Here is an 18,259-nt window from a genome sequence, read left to right as displayed (position 1 = left end):
TTAAATCGCAGGAAAATATTTGATTATCAAGAAATGCTGCTAAAATGTTAAATGGTATAAATATTCAGGCTAATTAAATACTTAAGGCCAGAAGTTGCTATCAAAACCAGAAACAGATGGGGTCTCTAGTCTAGAGTTTAGACAATTTGATAACTTGTGACCTGGGAAAGCCTGTTTGCTGCTTTTGAGGCAGAAATGCAACAATGGGGATACTGTGCTGTAGGAGTATTTGGGGTCAAATTTCGGATCAAAAGTCCTGGCTGTGATCACCGAAGATCTCACTTGAAAGAATACTGATAATGGTACCAGTGTCTCAATCTAATTTCTGAGCTCCTTCACATTTCTATTATTTACCATTGAAAAGGCAATATCAGATTGTGCCAGGTATTCCCATTGCTATTCATTTTAATCTGTGAAATGGTAAATATTTCATACAACAGGTAATTTTAACACGCTAGCTTTTTTAATATGTTTTCATTCTCAAGCTTCAAAAAAATGGAAAAAAAAATTACATCACAGCCCAATATATGATACAAAAGAAAGTTTATTTAAGAAAGTGTGTTATACAGCATGTGGGTCTACATATTAATTACAAGGTTAGTCAAAGTTACAGCATCAAACATTAGCTCTGATGCATACACTACAATGCACTAGTTTCACAGCATTATCCACGCAATCAACGCGCACTGCTCTACAGATTCAAGTAGAACAGTCCTAGTCTTCACTCTGGACTGTCCATTTTTCATCCTGGTGTTCCTGTCAGAATTCCTTCATGGATATTTCCTAAATAAGAGAAGGGGGTAGGAAAAGGATATATATTGTATTATAGTTAGGGTTCTTCGTTTGTCATTAATGTTTTTTCTGCCTTTGATTTGTATGGTTACAGATATATGTGCATACATGTGTATGTGTGTGCATAAGTACATGGAATACAATCAAATGTAGGGTTACCTTTGGTGAAATCTGTTTGCACAATTTATTATTATTTATTTTTACAAGTGTTTAATGTACTGAACTAGCTCATCAATAGCAGATTTATTTTCTGCAATTTTTCTTTTCATTTTCCAGAAAATGTTATGATGCAGTACCTTTGGTCCCCTTCAGAACAGTGAAGCATTTCCATTTAAACGGTATTAGGGCTAGAACTGTCTTCAGCAGCAGTTGGGGTTGGTGTTATTTGAGTTGAAATCTGGAAGAAAACATGACAAAAATAAGCAAGACTCATATTATGAGGTGTCTCATATGATAGAAATGTATTAAGGTACCAATTGTAAATATTGTTTGATTGGGATTACATACTCATTCCTATCAGAATGTTAATTGGAGATGCAGCACAGAATACCTTACCTGGGAATCAATGGATGGTCTCTCAGTACAGGCCACCCTGGAGCGCTGGGAGGAGGAGATAAGGTCATCGTTACCCAATTACAGTCAATATAAAGCATTGCGATGATAAGCAGATTGATCTATTCAATCAGCAAGGTATATTATTATTATTATTATTATTATTATTATTATTATTATTATTGTCATTGTCATTATTATTATTATGAAATGATGTACAAATTATAATATATTTATAAATGATTATTTTACCATCATGAATTTAAGCTGAATATTTAAAAAAATAATAATGTTCTAATATTTCTAATATCGTCAGTTTGATTTCACCTGCGCCTGAGTTGCACTACATGACCCATAACCCTGCAATACCTTAATTCTCCTCAAGGGCCCTGGCAGTGCAGGTCCTTGCTGCGGATTGAAATTCCCAACATCTCCTTGTGCCCCCTGAAAAATAAAGGCGTGATTCATTTTAAGCTGCCATTTTACCTGGGACTCATATGACAGACTTAGGCACTAAGGAAAAGATTTTCAACAGGGTGCAAAAAATAAATAAACTGCATGATGGTACATTAGCATTGAAACAAAAACATGAAAGCAGACTTTACTGATTCAATGGGTTCTTGGAATATTTGCTGACTAATGCGTAAAGCGCATTGAGGGATGTATTGTTCATTATTTTTTTTTATTAAGGGGAAACATAATGGAGAGCCCTGACCTGCTGTTGTTGTTGATTTCCGCCCATCTGAGCTCCAAATGCAGGAAGTCCCTGTGGAGCAGATTATCACAATGAGCTATTTTCATTTTTTAAATGCAATAAATAATGATGATATTAACAAGATATTATGAATAAGCAAAATAATAGGAAATTTAATTTTAAAGAATAAATACAAAAATGATACATGTCATATTCAGTCTAACTGTAAATGTGCTCTTCATTGAAACGTGTGCTATAAGCTATTGTCAATACACAGAGGCGACTGAGAATAAGCATTTACCCCATTTGGCATTCCACCTTGCTGTTGCTGGGCCCCAAGGTTTGGGGTGAATGGCAGCATGGCTTGGGGTGGTACCATGTATGGAACACCTGGAATCATCTATTCACAGAAAGTAAGTTGTTTTTAAAGATCCTCTCTCACGTACACACACACTCAAAGACACAATCTCTGACTCAATGACATGAAATCATGACTGAGAGGAGGTTATTGTATGAAAATATGAAATCCATTCTGACCTGTCCAAACTGGGGCTGTGCAATCAGGCCCCCACCCAGTACAGCGGGCTGAACTCCAAAGCCTCCTCCAATCAGGGTGGGCTGGACCCCCAAACCCCCGCCCAACAAGGCAGGCTGGACTCCGCCCACCAACAGTCCTGGGTTCACCCCAGTCACCACCCCTCCATTCAGACCAGTAATTAACCGCAGTTTCTGTGGCAAATGGACAATTTTTAACCGCGACTGAACAAGTTATACCCATTTCATTATTGAGTGTACATACACATGCTTTATGTTGAATGCCATATGTTTATGTTGCATAATATTTCTTACCTTGGCTGTGTTAACCTGAAAGATAACAGAATAAATGTGCATTTGTAAAGGAATATACTATGTAGTGCACATACAGCATTGTGTGAACTGAAAATGTCTCATAATTCAACAGCTAATTAAGTTGGTTCAAAAGCCATGACATCGCAGGGGAAAAAAATCCCAAGAGTGTTATTTGATGAGGAAAGGTACTCACCTGGAAAAGAATTGCTGCAAAGACAGCACATACGAGAAACTTCATCTTTTCAAGCTGAAAGAACAACAACAAATGGATGAGAGCAATGGATCCATGAGTTCTTCAGCTTACTGTTGATAACAACAAAAATATATTCAACCAATATATTAATTCAGCAATGTTGACTGTAGGAATAGACTAAAACACTTCAAATACGATAGCCTAGTTTCAAATCAAATGTAATGAATTATTTGATATTTTAATAAAAATATTGACCTTACCGCTTTGTTCTGTTGTGACAAAACCAGTAGATTTGTTCTGATGCTCAGGACAAGAAAGTGAGGCTGCTTCTTTTGGGCTGTAAACTCACCTTTTTATAGAAATTTTCACGAATTGTGATGGTCACTAGCCAATGAGCAGTGGGGACAAAAATACAATTAGTAATTTGTCAAACTTTTCTCATCATGACAGGTGCGACCATATTTAAACATTTTTAAAGCCAAAGGCTGTTATGACAAGTTTAAGCATGAATAGAAGAAACCCATTTTGTGTGACCTCATTTCAGTGACAAATACCCTGTAATCCATGGCAACAAATTTCTTTACAAAGGAATATATTTTTCCATGCCCACAATGCATTATAGGGACCACATTACATGAACTTGTCTCAGTTGGTTAAGTGATGCTGTTCATGGTCTTTAACAGGAAGCATAATTCTTTAGATGTTGGAAGAGAGGGGGTTGTGCTTTTCTTCGTGTTGACCAAATACCACCATGCTATCTATGAAAGTATTGCACATTTGTGAGATATTTTTTTACAAAATAAAAATCATAAATAAATAAATAAATAGTTTGGTTATTATTGGATCTTTTCATTACAGGTAATTATACTGTGATCAGCACACATTTCATATATGTGCCTATCAATATCAGCAGTGCAGTCAGAATCTGTTGTTCTAACTGCAATAGTATCTTAATGCATGTATCATGTGCAGATCCTAGTATAATCACAGCTTGGATTGGACATTATAACCAGAAAAATGTAGTATTTATTTTATAATAGTAATACTATGGTGATGACAATTATGATGATGATGCATTTTTTACAGTAATGATATGAGTACTACACTTCTGATATTTTGCAAAGTACAATGTCTTTTAATTTGTCTGTTTTTCTTTCAATATATCACATAATTGCACATGGGATACTGGGGTGTAGGGTCATAATTTGATGAATGTCTTACTTCTTCCTGTAAGATGTTCAGTGAGTTTCATTGAAAGGACAGAACCTTTCAAATCCGGTCTAATGTTTGATTGTCTGAAATGAGAATGCAGTCATCCAAGGAGCAGGAAAATAACACTTACATAAGACTTAAGTAGTATGTTATTATACAACCACTCCTTTGTGGTTGGTGAAGTCAGAAATGAACTGTTTCTGGTAAGTGTTTTTAATAAGTCCATCTGCTTATGATTAACATCATTTGGTTTCCTCTTATATGAAGGCAAATATAATAACATATTTACCTTATAAGTAAATATACTTACATTATGGGGAAATGTATTGCCTGAGTGCATGTGTCAATGTATGAAAAATATCCCTGAAGTATGTATTGTCTTGCTTTCATTTTTTTTCAAATTCATTGAGCAATAACTTACAATTAGTTTTGTATGGTGCATTTTGTATGCATTGTGCTAGAAGCATTAATGTTGTGTCTTCTATTTTACGGGCTGTCTAAGTGTTTTATTGTTCTATTCAAGCTTTCTTGTAATTTCCCACCTACACCGGAGCTGTCTGAGTAACCATGTAGCTCAGATACCCAGACATAACAAGCTGTGTCCTATCCTCCACTCCTACAGGCCTTGGACAAGGAGAACAGAGTACTAGAGATAGCAGACACAGCTGGCTGGTAAAGAAGACAGAGTTTTACTTTTCCAACTCACAAAATGGTTGCACAGTTTACTGACTCATATGGTAGCACAGCCTCTTTGTGAAGATATAAAATATTGTTGTAAACAATTACTTTTATAAGGAAGGTCTTTTTATAACCAGAAATAAAGGACAGATTACCTTTTTCAGCAGCAATCTAAAAACCATTAAAACACTTAATCAGATCGTTTTATTTTTTGAAAAAGAAAACAAATTTGTGAACAACATTCTTTTCAACCTAGTGTCATCTTGTATTCTTCTCATTGATTGGTTGACATTTGACCATAGTGACACCAAGGGAATCAGAACAGGATGGACATGGACACATGCAGGGCAAGGCAACAAAAGGAAGACACAACAATATGGTTACATGAATAATAGTGCTTTAAGGTCTTTGTCCTTACATATAATGTGTCGACTGGCCTCAGTGTCTTCATATGAATCATCAAAGAGGTCTTATGTCAGAGGATGCACTGTAGTCCACTAATGTAATGGATGCACTGCAGTCCACTAATTAAATGCAAGCTAAGGCACTAGTAGTCAAAAGAGCACATCATAACACTAGACCTGACACCATGTTGATAGGCCTTCATGAAGACAAGATCTGAAATCATCCTGCCATAGTATCGTATGGCATGCTGCTAATTATGGCATCCTGTCTCTTCCTTCCAAATATCATTTGTGATTTGAGATTTTTTTGATGGTGGGTATAACATGGAAATAATAATGTCTAATCTATACATTGTCCAAGAAAATATCCTTCAATTTAAACTCATTACATTACATTACAGGCATTTTAGCAGACGCTCTTATCCAGAGCGACTTCCATCACAAACTCATGCATGTCTTTGTCACTTCTAGGATCACTGATTACTTTGAGAGTGCAGCTTTCTGTGTTTATTTTTTTAATGTTTTTTTTTTTTTTTCTTTTCTTTGTTTAAATTTTATTTGACATATTTTGAATCTTACACGGAAACATGTTTTAATAACCATTCATCATCAATCATCATTCATCTCTATGGTCCTTACAGACAATATGCACACATTCCAATTTTTTAATGTGATGAAGAAAAAAGCATTGTAGAGAGGAACATTGTGTAATTTTTCATTTATTTTGCAGATACATTTAAATACAACATATACGCATGATACAATATGAAATAAAAACATGAACAGTTCTATGAAAAAGCCTCATATTTATCCAAAGCTGAAAACAAGACTTTAGATGAAGACTAACAATTTGCTTGAATGTAAATAATAAGCTGCCTGTGTTCCAGTCTCTAGATCATTCAACCTGTTAGCACATTACTTCTATGTATGACTGTGCATTATGTATTGCTTTCCTGGGCCCTGTCCAATGACCTCAGGCAATGGGGGTCATTTCACTCCATGAAATTTCACCCAAACCAGAAGATTCTTCCATGGTCACTTTCTCAGTCTCAGGCACAGCCTGAAACAAAAATACAACCAAACGATTTTTGAAACATGTTTCTAACAGTTTTAAACCATGCCACCTTATCATAGACATGAAACTTGCCCTTTTTCTTACTGCTAAAATGACTTTATGTTGATCATAATATTATTATTTGTAATAATGGTCATAGTTGTCACAGTAGTTACAGCTGGAGTAGAAGTGGTGGTAGCAGAGACAGTATTAGCAGCAGTGCCAGCAGTGCCAGCAGTAGCAGCAGTAGCATTATAAGTACACTGAAAATTAACACTCACAGGTTCATCCTCTGAGCACTCGGGGTCTGCTGGATTCACTTTGAACGGAAAAAGAGGAAGCTGAAAATGTGAGAGTAAAATTAGCAGAGTGTTCGAGGAACTTGGGTATTTGTGGCACATGTCACGCATCAGGAGAACCTTGATGTAAAACTGTACCTTTAAAGCCTCAGCAAGAGATGATGGCGTTGTTGAAACAGTGGATATCTGATGACAGTGTTGGGGGTTGGAGGGAAAATAATAATAACCACATAATCATAATCACATAATCATAGTCACAATAGTAATAATAATAATAATAATAATAATAATAATAATAATAATAATAATAAGAAGAAGAAGAAGAAGAAGCAATGGGATGTGGATTACTTCCTGCATCTCTGAGGGTGCAGTTTCTGGGGTTGGCTCTTCAGGTACTGAACGCTGAGGGATGAGAAACACATAACATAACCCAGTCATTCCTAACTTTTTTGCTACACAAGCTGGGGTGTAATATTTCTGAAGTGCACAGTGGCTTCTTCAGGTTGAACCCATGCAAAGAGGCTGCAAGGAAAACAATGATAAATTGAATGAAAGAAGCCTGCCCTTAAAAAATGAAAATCAAAACATTTTACAGCAGTGCTTGAAGTGTGAAAAAGTGAGTGCAGCAACTTGGGTGACCAGATGAAAGGAGAACACAATTTAGAAAATGTGACGGGGTTGGAGATTGCAGCTACAGAACAGAGAATCTCACGGACGCACAAACGTGATGTACGCACAGCTTATGAGAAGTACTGGAACACTAGAAATAGCACCAGCAGTTGTCTGAGCAAAACTGAGAAGTCCTGGTATGGTAGGCGTAACGATCTGTTTGGGCCCTCTGCTTTAAAGCTAAATGCGGTTCCACTGGCTGGATTCACATTAGCAGGATGGGGAGGTTCCTACCTTCACATTGTGTCCATTATGTCCCAAAGCAGTCTGAGCCCCCATCCCCGGCAACATCATGTTTCTCCCACCCACGGGCACAATCTGAGCACATAACAGCCCGTATCAACGTCAGCGCAGAAATCATGTTTTACAGTTATTTAATATTGGATGATACTGTGTCCTGAAGCAGGGTGGTGATGCTGGTACCTGAAACTGCTGTGCCTGGTTGAACATAGGTAGGCCTGGAACCTGCAACCCTGGGATCTGTTGACCTCCGACATTATTTACTGGTACAATTGCAAATAGCTGTGTATTTGCACCCTGCTGCAGGGCCATGTTGGACCCCGCAGGAACTCCGACCTGGCCAATGGGGAGGCCAGGTTGCTGGACGAAAAATGTCGAAGGAACAGGCACCAGCTAGTCAGAAAAAAAGAGCAAACACAAACTGTCTCATCAACATCATTTTGTGAAACACCCCCGTGCATTGTAATGTCTTCTCACTATAAATGGTTTTGATTGTTACGACTTTATATTATCTGTTCTGAGGGTGGCTATGACACAGTTAAGTCTTGCATGCTCTGCATTACGTCTCTGTGATATACTGTGAAACATGATGCAGAATGTCTTTTGCTGGTGCACAGAATATGTTGTATATGTTGGACATTGAGAACACTTCATGACTGAGGTGATACTCCGTCCTGCACGTTTGAATTTTATAAAGACTGAAAAGCATACACACCTGAGCCAGCTGGGCTTGTCCATTTAAAAGCAGGTTATTGAGGCCGCCTGGGTTAGCTGCTTCTGCCCCCACCCCAGCATTCATCATTCCTGGGTTCACAGCTGCTGCAGCCTGGTCACATACAGAGAACCCAAAGTCAGTACTAAAGGTGCATCTGATGCTAATATCAGTCTTCCCACTGCTCAGAAATAACAAATGAAATATACTGAGCCACTAACATGATGAAGATCAGGTGCAATCAAAATGTTTGTTCTGATAGAATCTAAAAGAATAAACTTTACTCCAAAAAATGCGTACGTCAAAAAATACAAAGGTATCATTTTTCAGCAGGGATTGACTTTCCTAATAATGACCTATTCTCAAATTAGATTGCATTTAAAAATAAATTTCATTGGAAGAAAATGAATGACATTGAACATTTTTTTTTTTACCTCCGCACTTCCTGACCCTCCAGCATGCACCTATGGAAAGTAAATATTGAAAAAATTAATCCCAATTTAAAGAGTTAATCCCAACACTTTTCAGTTTGAAAGGTGATTTCATGCACCTTTATTAATAAACATAAATCAAACTCACCAGGTATGCACACGTGTGGATGATGAGAAACAAGATGCCAATCATTTTGTATTGCAGAAGAAGCTGATAAAAAAATGGGTATTTAAACAACTTAAAGTAATCAATATCAATGTGCATGTGTGTGTGTGTGTGTGTGTGTATAGATATATACAATTTATTTGTTTTTTTAATGACTTGACATCAACAAAAACTTATCTGATAAAAAAGCTAAATCAAAACTGTCAGAATACCTTTGCAGGGGTACTTCCTCAGATCAGTGCAGATAAAAAATCTATGAGACTCTCAACACATGTTCCTCATTTTTAAAGAAAGGTACCTGTCTCATGCGTACAGTCAGCCAATCAAAATCCAGCATCCTTTGCTGATTCAGCAGGTAATGTCATCTGGCCTGAACACTTGACTAAATTTGTGAACGTGACAAGTCAGCCAATGCGCTCATCCATTGGTCACCAGGCTCATTAAATGCACAGTACCTCATCTGCAGGTGCATTTTTTAGAACCGCACTCCATTCAGATCTGCATACATAATGTTACTCTGCAAAAACAGTACCAGAAAGGGATCTTAAATCTTAAGCACAAAAACCTGATTTCACTCATGTAGCTTCATGTCCATGTTGGGATTTTAATGCTGAATCAGCTTCCACAGTGGCTACACCTTTAACCCTCTTGGTCAATCCAGGAGAAAAAAATATGAGTGACAGCATCAACCTCCAATGACATCACTGACCTGTCAGTCAGACCTACACAACCCACAACGTGATTCTCTCACTGTTTGTTCTTTACTTTTTTTTCCCCAAAATGTCATAGTTGGCTATAATCTCTGAACACCTGCTCTCCTTAAAATCCACTTATGTAAGTGAACTGTTCCTTTGCCATGGTGCGGACCGCCTGTCTCTGCCACTCCTACCACACCCAGAAAATCTCCCATCTGTGCTGCAAACATGTACAACATAACAGAGGACACAGAAAACTTGAAGAAAATCTAAAATGCCTTTTATTAAGAGTGTTAATAAAGCAGAAGACATGGCAGGCGCAACAAAACATTTAAAGCATTCAAAGTGTTTTACAGCTATAATTTGCTTCAACATCACTGGATAAATTGTAAGCTTCCTTTGCTTGTAATGGTCATGAATAAATAAAAACGTACTCTGGTTTTAATAGAAATCATTATGACAGTTAAATTTAATGCAAGATCATTTAAATGTAAAGCAGAATAAATGGGCATTAAGCCATGATGTAAAGATTTATAGAGAAATAATAACAATACAGTGTATCCATTATCCATTATCAAACATTCTGTTTAAATGGCTTAAATCGATTACAACATTTTACTTATTTATTACAACATTCAGTCTTCTTCTGAGGTATGGAAGACATATATTCACATTTCAATTTAATTTCAGAAATAATTATTTCTATTTATTTGAAATTGGCCTTTCATCATGAATGTGACAGTTAGCTTCAGGTTCACTCTGTAACAACATTGATATTGTAGTAATGGTTGAGTAAACAGCTTTTTTGTGTTCATACTGTACCATACATATATTTTTAGATGGAATGGTCATTTTCTGAAAAGCTTAGAACATCCACATATTTATAGTTTAATTTGTTTACATCACCTGTTCTGATATAACACAGCAATTTCCCCATACTTTATCAAAAGGGAAACATTAAAAAGGGAGTACAATACTGCAATTATTTACTTTTTTGTGTGACACACATGCACACACTTACCCACACACCACACACAAACTGAGACATTAATCTACACACTCATTTCTTCTCTCTACTCCAGGAAGGAAGGCCAGCCCTCTCTCTGTTCAGCTGGCTGTTAGACACTGAGGTCTGAATTTAGAATAAAAGGTTCAAATCCATGTCCTCTGTAGAACAGAAAAACACATATAAGAGTAAATTCAACAGGATGCTGCAGCCTAAAAGCTCTTTAAATTCCATAAGCTGTAGGCCCGTCCTTTCACTTTCTGCCATATTATGTTCAGAGAAACTTTAAAAAGTGTTATTATCACCGCACTCTACAATTAGAACGCATTAGCACCCCAGGCCACATGTTAGCCATTATTTCACCCTATAATTATCACACGTGTGGCTGCATGGCTAAATGTTTTTCCCACACACGATTTTCCGTTCATTTTCGAGACCGCCATGATGACGAATAAGACTTTTTTGGTCAAACGTTATATATATAAAATTTTCAAGTGAAAAATTATAACATATGTGAACAACTAAACACTAAATCTAATCTTAATTTCAAATAAAAAAAAGGGCTAATTGATATTAGAGCAATTTGCTATAATAAAATATATTTTTTGACATGCTTTCCTTGCTCTGATATGATATTTTTTGTTCATTATTTTGAAAAAAAAAAAAAAAAACTCCAATGCATTTTCCTCTACTGTACATTTATTCAGCAATATGACAGCAAACTTGACAGTGACAATATTCCACATTTCGGGTCATACTGTGCACTTGTAGACCCCCGTCTCTTGCTGTGGGTGTCCTGCGAGTGCCTGATGCAATGTTTTTGGGTTCCCTGAAGGGCCCTGTCCGACTGAGACCCATTGCGCCCCAGGAGGGACGGATCCTATTATGTTTCGCCACTGGACTGTAAAATACAGTCAGCTAGCAAGATAGCCGAAGCTCAAACTTAGGGGCCCAGGCTAGACTCATGACTATCACCTTTACCAGCTGAGATACTCAGAAGTGTGTTTCCCCCATCCTTATCTAACATCTCTGCAAAAGAATAACCTTCTTTAGTTGTGATTTAGAGTGCAGTAAACCAACCGAAGGGAGAGCAGTGAAATGTAATGGGTAAGGAACGGGTCTTGTAACCTAAAGGTCACAGGTTCAATTTCCGGGTAGGACACTTCCGTTGTACCCTTGAGCAAGGTGCTTAACCTGCACAGTATATCCAGCTGTATAAGTGGATCCAATGTAAATGCAATGTAAAAGTTGTGAAAATTGCTCTGGATAAGTGCGTCCGCTAAATGCCTGTAATGTAATGAGAGCTCCTCTCACCGTCCTTGATGCCGAAGCAATGGCCCCATTCCTTGAAAGACACCTGCTTGTCCTTATCGGCATCGCACTCTTTGAAGAAGAGGGAGGTGCAGTGCTCCATGGGGACCAGAGGCACTCTGAGAGGGGCCAGCTCAGAGTGAGAGAGGAACCTACACAAACACAATGCACGCCGCGTGGACATTTTTACTTCTGCAATGGTTTTGGGGTTTTTTTTGCTAACAGATGTCAACCGAAGGTACAAGTAATTCTACATACAGTGTGTGCCTTATACCTGGATCAGGCAGGGGGTGCCCAAGAAGGTTTGGGAACCACTGGCCTACATTATTCTCATCCTTTAACCATTTGAAGAGTAGATTCTTGGAGTTTTTAGAACTTCCTTGCTTTCAATTACCAGTGGTGATTGTTACATTAGCAATAGAAGGTTCAGCTAAGAGCATTCTTATCACATTCTTATACCTTGAAGCGTTAATACTAAAGGGGCTGAGTAGACAACAGCCAACTCCACTAAAAGTACAAATTACTTCAATCCACAAGCTAACCAGACGTGTCAAGGACAAGGTGTACCCACTGTGTGTCTACCTTTAACTGTGACAGTACCTGTCAGCAGGGTGCTGGTCCATCTGAGCGAACTGCCAGTGCACAGGATAGATGTACAGGTTGTAGTTCTTCTCAAAGTCCCGTATGAGCATCTCAATGGGGTGGTCATCGGCATGCAGCCTTCTCTCACTCTCATAGATCTTCTGAACCTGGCAGGGAAATGGCAAGATTGCATTATTATTATTTTATTTATTTATTTATTTTAATTATTATTTATATAAAGCAGTTTATAAGCTACAATGATTTATTCCCTACATCACCATTCTACAACTTTCTCTGAATAGAGATATACGGAGTACTTCAGTACCTCATGCAAACGGCCACCTGTGTTAACCTGGCTTGCGAATAGCTTACTAATGGTATTGTTAATGAATGTGATTAAGGGTAGAAGTGGAGGCGGGGGCAGTCACATACTCTGGCTCGCTGCTTGGCCGTGAGGAAGCCGGGATTTCTCGTGTCACGCTCGTAAAGCTGCAGCAGGACGTTCTTCAGCCAGTCCCGCATGCGCAGCGGAAACTGCAACAGCTCCCCCTCCTGGCAGGGAGCGATGTCTGCAGGGCCCGAGAGAAAAGTCAGCCAATGCACTCATCCTGTGCACGGAGCATCATGGTTATTATTGACTAGCAGGTACCTGGTACAATTTACATTTTGAAGCTCACAACTTAAAAATAATCCACTCACTATGCTGGATATTTTCAATAACAAAGTTATGTGTCAAGTGTATAACAGCAATGCCTCATTCAGGCTTTGAAGCAGCACCGTGCATTCAGTGGCTAAATTTGTTGTCCTGGTGTGATTAGAATATAAAGGTGTGCAGTTGTGCAATGCGCGTGGGATACATTTGCAGGATCCAGTATAGTCCAGGTGTAGCCGATGGCCTTTCTTGGTGCCCTCAAGGTTACACTTTGTAGCGAAGAGTTCACAGGACGTGTCATAAGTCTTATTGTCTGTTCCGCACACCTGTACCAAAGATATTTTATAGGGAACAATATTATTAAATCTTGCTCTAACCTTTTTTTTTTCTTTGTTAGCATTGTTCATCGTTGTTTTCTATATTCTTTCTTTAGCATAAGCATTCTTAGAGCTCATAAAGCCCACTCTTGTTTCTAGACCCACTTTTTGTTTCTTTCTACTGTATACAGTACATAATCGTGCATAGTTTTTACCCACTGTAGAGACAGATTGTTCTGCCGTTTAGTTTATAGGTGAACTGGCTTATAGGCGTTATTTTACAGTCTGTGCTCACATGTTCAGTTGCAGTCGTACTGGGCGTGCATGAGGAGGGGTCCTGACAGATGCACACTGGTTCGTCGTCCTCGTTCACTTTACACGTCTTCCCGCGTTTGCACCGGAAATTTCTGCAGGGATCTGAAAGAACAAGGGCCAGACACGCCTGTTAGCCAGGCCTGAAAAATCATTATTAACCAAACTCTGCATGTGTATAAGAGCTGAGAAAGATGAGCACAGCAAATTCCATTGTTTCACCTTCCCCCTTTTGTATTCCAGACTCCCCCGTGCTGTATTTTGTACACATTCCATCCTTATATCGGTATGTACAGTAGGGGAAGCAGATATAGGCGGCTCTCAATGCCGCAGGCTGGGGGTTGTTTTGATAGTGCCGGCCAATCGAACCAAAAACATTCTTATACAAGCAAAAAACGACCCATCAGCACATTCCTGGTCGTCCACCACCGACGTCCCGCACAACCACCCCGCCCCCCCGTCTCCCCCCAAGCTTTGAGAGCAATGCACACTGAAACAACACTTACTGACAGGAGCTTCCTCCGAGCTCTCGTCCTGGGACAGGCGCTCATTGGGGTACAGTTCTTCTGTCGCTCGGATCTGCACAGGGTTCAGGCCTACCAGAGTAGCCTATAGAAAAATAAGATCAAGTTGAACTAATGTTGGTGTATTTATACAATAGACCATCATTAAATAAATTATACATTATGGTGACACTGATTGGCAGTGATTGGTGTGCAGTAAAGTGCTGTTACCCATTTCCCGATCTTTCTCTTTTTGGATTTCTGAACGGTGTTTTCCACAGTGTCAGGCTTTTTTTCCATGTGGCCCTTCTGTAGGGGCCCTGGCCCCTCCTCAGCATCTCTGGTTTCTGACAGTGTTTTGGCCCTTTGGTTTTTCTTCTGTTTGCTGGCTTTGACCTTAGGGTGAGCGCCACTGTCATTCCTGTTGCTCTCCTCTTCTTCTCCTCCTCTTGTGGCTGCTCCTTCTACATTGGCCACTCCTCCTAGCTCCACACTGCTTTTGGTCTCCTGTGTGTCGTTGCCTTGGCTTTCCTCTCCTCTCTCATCGTCCTCTTGGCTGGCGTCAGCCGCCTCCTCTAGGCCCTTCCTTTCTGTGGCAGATTCCCCTTCCTGCTCCTCCAGATTTCCTGCAGCCTCCTCCGCTCCTTCTCCTGCTCGTGACTCGTAATCGCTGTCCTTCGGGATCTCCTCAGCAGCTGGGCTCTCTCCCGTGGGCAGGAGCTGAGAGTCAGCATCGGACAGGGGTTTGACCTCCTCCTCCAAGGGGTCCTGGGGCCCCAACCCGTCACTGTCCCCGGCGTAGTCCATGTCGACGGGGATCTCCGACTCCGTGCTGGAGTCGCTGTCGCTCTCCTCCTCGCTCCTTCCCTCCATCTCAGCCTCCGAGCCCTCATCCTGATCTTCCTCCTCTTCCTCCTCCTCCTCGGACTCCTCCAGCAGGTCGGCCAGCGCCTCCTCGCTCAGTAGCACGGGAGCGCTCTTCTCCTCCTGCACGGCCCCATCCAAAACCCTGTCTTCTTTGGGCAGGCCCTCGCCGTCGTCGTAGCTCACGTCCGCGTCATCCTGCTCCTGGCTGTCGGACTCAAAGGTGATGGATGTGGGGAGAACCTTCTCCTCGCTGGCCTGTTCTGGGTCAGCTTCCTTCAGGGTAGACAGGATCAAAATGCAGAGAAGGTCACATCCTCACACTTATTTTCTCATCCTATCATTTAGTTCACTTGACAAAGAGGCCTGATCTAATTAACAATATCAAAAAAGTACAATTGAATCAAGGGGTACAGTGTACAATGTGTGTGTGTCCATTTCTTAAAGACTCACCAAGATCTTGGGTGAGTCTTGATGTTTACCATGAGGTAGCGAATCTTGATGTTTTCCATGAGGTTTGCTCATTACCTTAAACAGTTTGAAAATGACAAAAAGACAGTTGACAAGCAACACATTGCTAGGCCAATCTTGCAAACTATACCAGTCTCTAAACTGGATATTTAAGGCAAATTTACTCCTTTTGCAAGATACTCCTGTTAAAAAATATATTGGGTATGTCTTTTTTTTTTTTACATTGTTCCACATATATAATAAAGAATACATTCTACATAAAAGAATATTCAATTGAGTGAATGATATGAACTTACAGTGGTAGCTAATGCTGATGCCAAAAGGCACTGGAGGAGAAGGTGAGTCTTCATTTTTTATAATCACACCTGAAAGCATTGAAAAACTTATCAACATATTCAACCTGCAGGCGAGAACATCTGCTCAAGTCCCTGAAAATGGTAGCAAGCTTTGTTTCTGTGAGTCGTATTTCAAAGCAATTATTTCCCTCATAAAAATCATGCATTCAGCAGTGATTTTAATGAGAAATGAAATGCTCACTCATATCAACTTCCCAAAGTCAAGTACCAACAATATTGCATTTGTATTCAGTAAAGGGCTTGATTATGACTCAAAATGTGATAATTCCACTTGTACACAATATTTATGTTGACACTTGATTGTATAAGGACTAGTCATTGAGGTGCAATCCACATTGGGGGTCCATATAAAACTAGAAGCATTTTCCCTTATTTTTACTACCTGCATTTGCATGTGAGAAACACCCTTTCCCATCCCTAGCTGAAAAGAATCAGTCTGAAGTACTGCATGGTTTTCTCATGTGCATCAATCTCAATCTGTATGCCCGCTGTACGTTGTCCACGGCAATGGGGCCTAAATCTGTAGTCTTAGTTGTCACAGCAACGGGAGCTGAGATGTGCCCAGCTCAGAAGTCACATTGAAAGTCTGGCAGGGCAAAGCAAACAGCCGTGGGCACTAGACTGGAAAGAGAGTCCGCTAAATACACAAAACTTTTTTTGTCTCCTGGTCAGAACAATGTCACCATTATTGCATCTGTCCGAAAGAACAATGCTTCAGCGGTTCAGTCGCAAAGAATCACAAAGGAATGAAAATATTGCTTGCCAGAGATGATAAATGACTTAAAAAACAGTGTTTCTGTTTTTTTAGGTAAATGCTGTGGTGGTTTTATGTGCTCGTTTTCATTACACTTCATATTAGCCCTATGAAACTGGATACATTTTTATTTCTGACAACCATTTTCCAACTCATGTTGACCATATCGTACTCATTTTCAAAGAACTTGTAGAGCAAATTAAATACATAGAAATCTATGTATTTATTGTGTTGTAAAGAGACTTTACAATTTTTTTTTCCAAAATAGGCTTGCTGTAGTTGTCTGTTACTATTTCAATGAATAAGAAAATAATTGCATACTCTTATCTTGAAATTTCATGTCATAATAATTAGTTTAAGTAGTTTAATTAACCCAGCTAACCATTGCAATGGCATGTGTATTTCTCAAGCATCGACTGGTGTTTCACTTCAGATACCCATCACTCATCTATTTATTATTATTATTTTTTGGCTTTTACCTTTTCAATGCTCTCTTTAGATACTGTACAGTTAAGACAAGAATGCCAAACATTATTATTTGCATGCAATTCAGTTACAGTACATAAAGCAGAATGTTCATTATCCTTGCAACACTTTTTATACATACATTATCATATTTTTGCATTTGCAGATTTAGCAGGGAGGGAAAGAAAATGTGTGGGAGAGCTTACCTGTGGGTCTGGGCTGTGGAGAGGGGGATATGGCTGGAGTGGGAAGTCAACAGGGAAAGCAGGACACGGCAGACACGCACTGAGCCAGTGCTAACAGAACCCCCGGCTCGTTTTATTCCGGACTGTCTATCTGCAGTCTCTGAGCGGCTCTATTCAGTGGACCTGAGCTCAAGTGAAAGCTTTCAGCCTATAGCCTGCAGCCACCAGCCAACAGTACAAACTGCCTAAGAGGAGGGGGAACTGTAGAGGGAGCATTGCATTCAATCAAAACATTTCTATCTGTTGTCTGTCATCTATTTTTATTTCTTATAATTGATTTGGATGTATTTTCTTTTTTTTTTTTTTGGACTGGACTCCCCTGAAATATTGATTATATATCTCAACATGAAGTTAAACAAAAAATGAAATGAATTTTATAATTGGATAACATTAATAAAATTTTGTTTCAAAGGTTTTTTTCTTCTTATTGCAGTGCGGTTATTTAATGATTTTAGATTTATATATTATTATGTGAATTTATCTTTTAATAGTGGTCATTTCCTTGCTAAAATGGTATTTAGCCAGCTTGACATGACATTTGAATGATCTATATACTAATTAGTTTCCTAAATATTCTAGCTGCTTTCAACACTGGTCACCATTTAATGATTAATGCCATGCAAAAGCCATTTAATTTTTTTTTTTAATGTACTATAAAATATTTGGCCGCTGATACAGTAATATGATGGCAAATATTACCAACAGGGTAATTTATTTATTTATTTATTTATTTATTTATTTATTTATTTATTTATTTATTTATTTATTTTTCTTGACCATA

The 18,259-nt window shown here is 39.0% G+C and overlaps 2 protein-coding genes across 2 annotated transcripts; both read right to left on the bottom strand.

Moving 5' to 3' along the window:
* Positions 1–6,086: 6,086 nt before the first annotated feature.
* On the bottom strand, positions 6,087–9,223 carry LOC135256081 (uncharacterized). The gene is made up of 10 exons (XM_064337958.1): positions 9,158–9,223; positions 8,928–8,990; positions 8,783–8,812; positions 8,352–8,462; positions 7,820–8,029; positions 7,631–7,714; positions 7,076–7,129; positions 6,866–6,913; positions 6,710–6,769; positions 6,087–6,434 (listed from the first exon to the last, which is right to left on the bottom strand). Exons 2-10 carry the CDS (start codon positions 8,970–8,972, stop codon positions 6,348–6,350), a joined length of 729 nt encoding a protein of 242 aa, XP_064194028.1. The 5' UTR covers positions 8,973–8,990; positions 9,158–9,223; the 3' UTR covers positions 6,087–6,347.
* A 680-nt stretch (positions 9,224–9,903) lies between these two features.
* sparcl1 (SPARC-like 1) lies at positions 9,904–17,589 on the bottom strand. The gene is made up of 11 exons (XM_064335116.1): positions 17,440–17,589; positions 15,955–16,023; positions 15,641–15,715; positions 14,555–15,463; positions 14,327–14,429; positions 13,804–13,925; positions 13,397–13,517; positions 12,972–13,108; positions 12,558–12,706; positions 11,961–12,109; positions 9,904–10,807 (listed from the first exon to the last, which is right to left on the bottom strand). The coding sequence occupies exons 2-11, from the start codon at positions 16,006–16,008 to the stop codon at positions 10,779–10,781; spliced, it is 1,848 nt and encodes a 615-aa protein (XP_064191186.1). The 5' UTR covers positions 16,009–16,023; positions 17,440–17,589; the 3' UTR covers positions 9,904–10,778.
* Positions 17,590–18,259: the final 670 nt, after the last annotated feature.

The sequence above is a fragment of the Anguilla rostrata genome, chromosome 5, assembly GCF_018555375.3.
Source record: "Anguilla rostrata isolate EN2019 chromosome 5, ASM1855537v3, whole genome shotgun sequence".
NCBI lineage: Eukaryota > Metazoa > Chordata > Actinopteri > Anguilliformes > Anguillidae > Anguilla > Anguilla rostrata.
The sequence above is the reverse complement of the archived record's forward strand: the minus strand, read 5'-3'. Positions and strand labels throughout refer to the sequence as shown.

Excerpts from the sequence above, each read along its gene's own strand:
- LOC135256081 (XM_064337958.1), bottom strand. The coding sequence starts at position 8,972 with ATGATTGGCATCTTGTTTCTCATCATCCACACGTGTGCATACCTG. Across the intron at positions 7,715-7,819 it reads ACCAGGCACAGCAGTTTCAG|ATTGTGCCCGTGGGTGGGAG; the intron begins GTACCAGCATCA and ends TTATGTGCTCAG. Across the intron at positions 6,435-6,709 it reads AGTGCTCAGAGGATGAACCT|GCTGTGCCTGAGACTGAGAA; the intron begins GTGAGTGTTAAT and ends TTTTTGTTTCAG.
- sparcl1 (XM_064335116.1), bottom strand. The coding sequence starts at position 16,008 with ATGAAGACTCACCTTCTCCTCCAGTGCCTTTTGGCATCAGCATTAGCT. Across the intron at positions 15,464-15,640 it reads AAGACTCACCCAAGATCTTG|GAAGCTGACCCAGAACAGGC; the intron begins GTGAGTCTTTAA and ends TCTACCCTGAAG. Across the intron at positions 13,518-13,803 it reads GTACGACTGCAACTGAACAT|GTGTGCGGAACAGACAATAA; the intron begins GTGAGCACAGAC and ends TCTTTGGTACAG.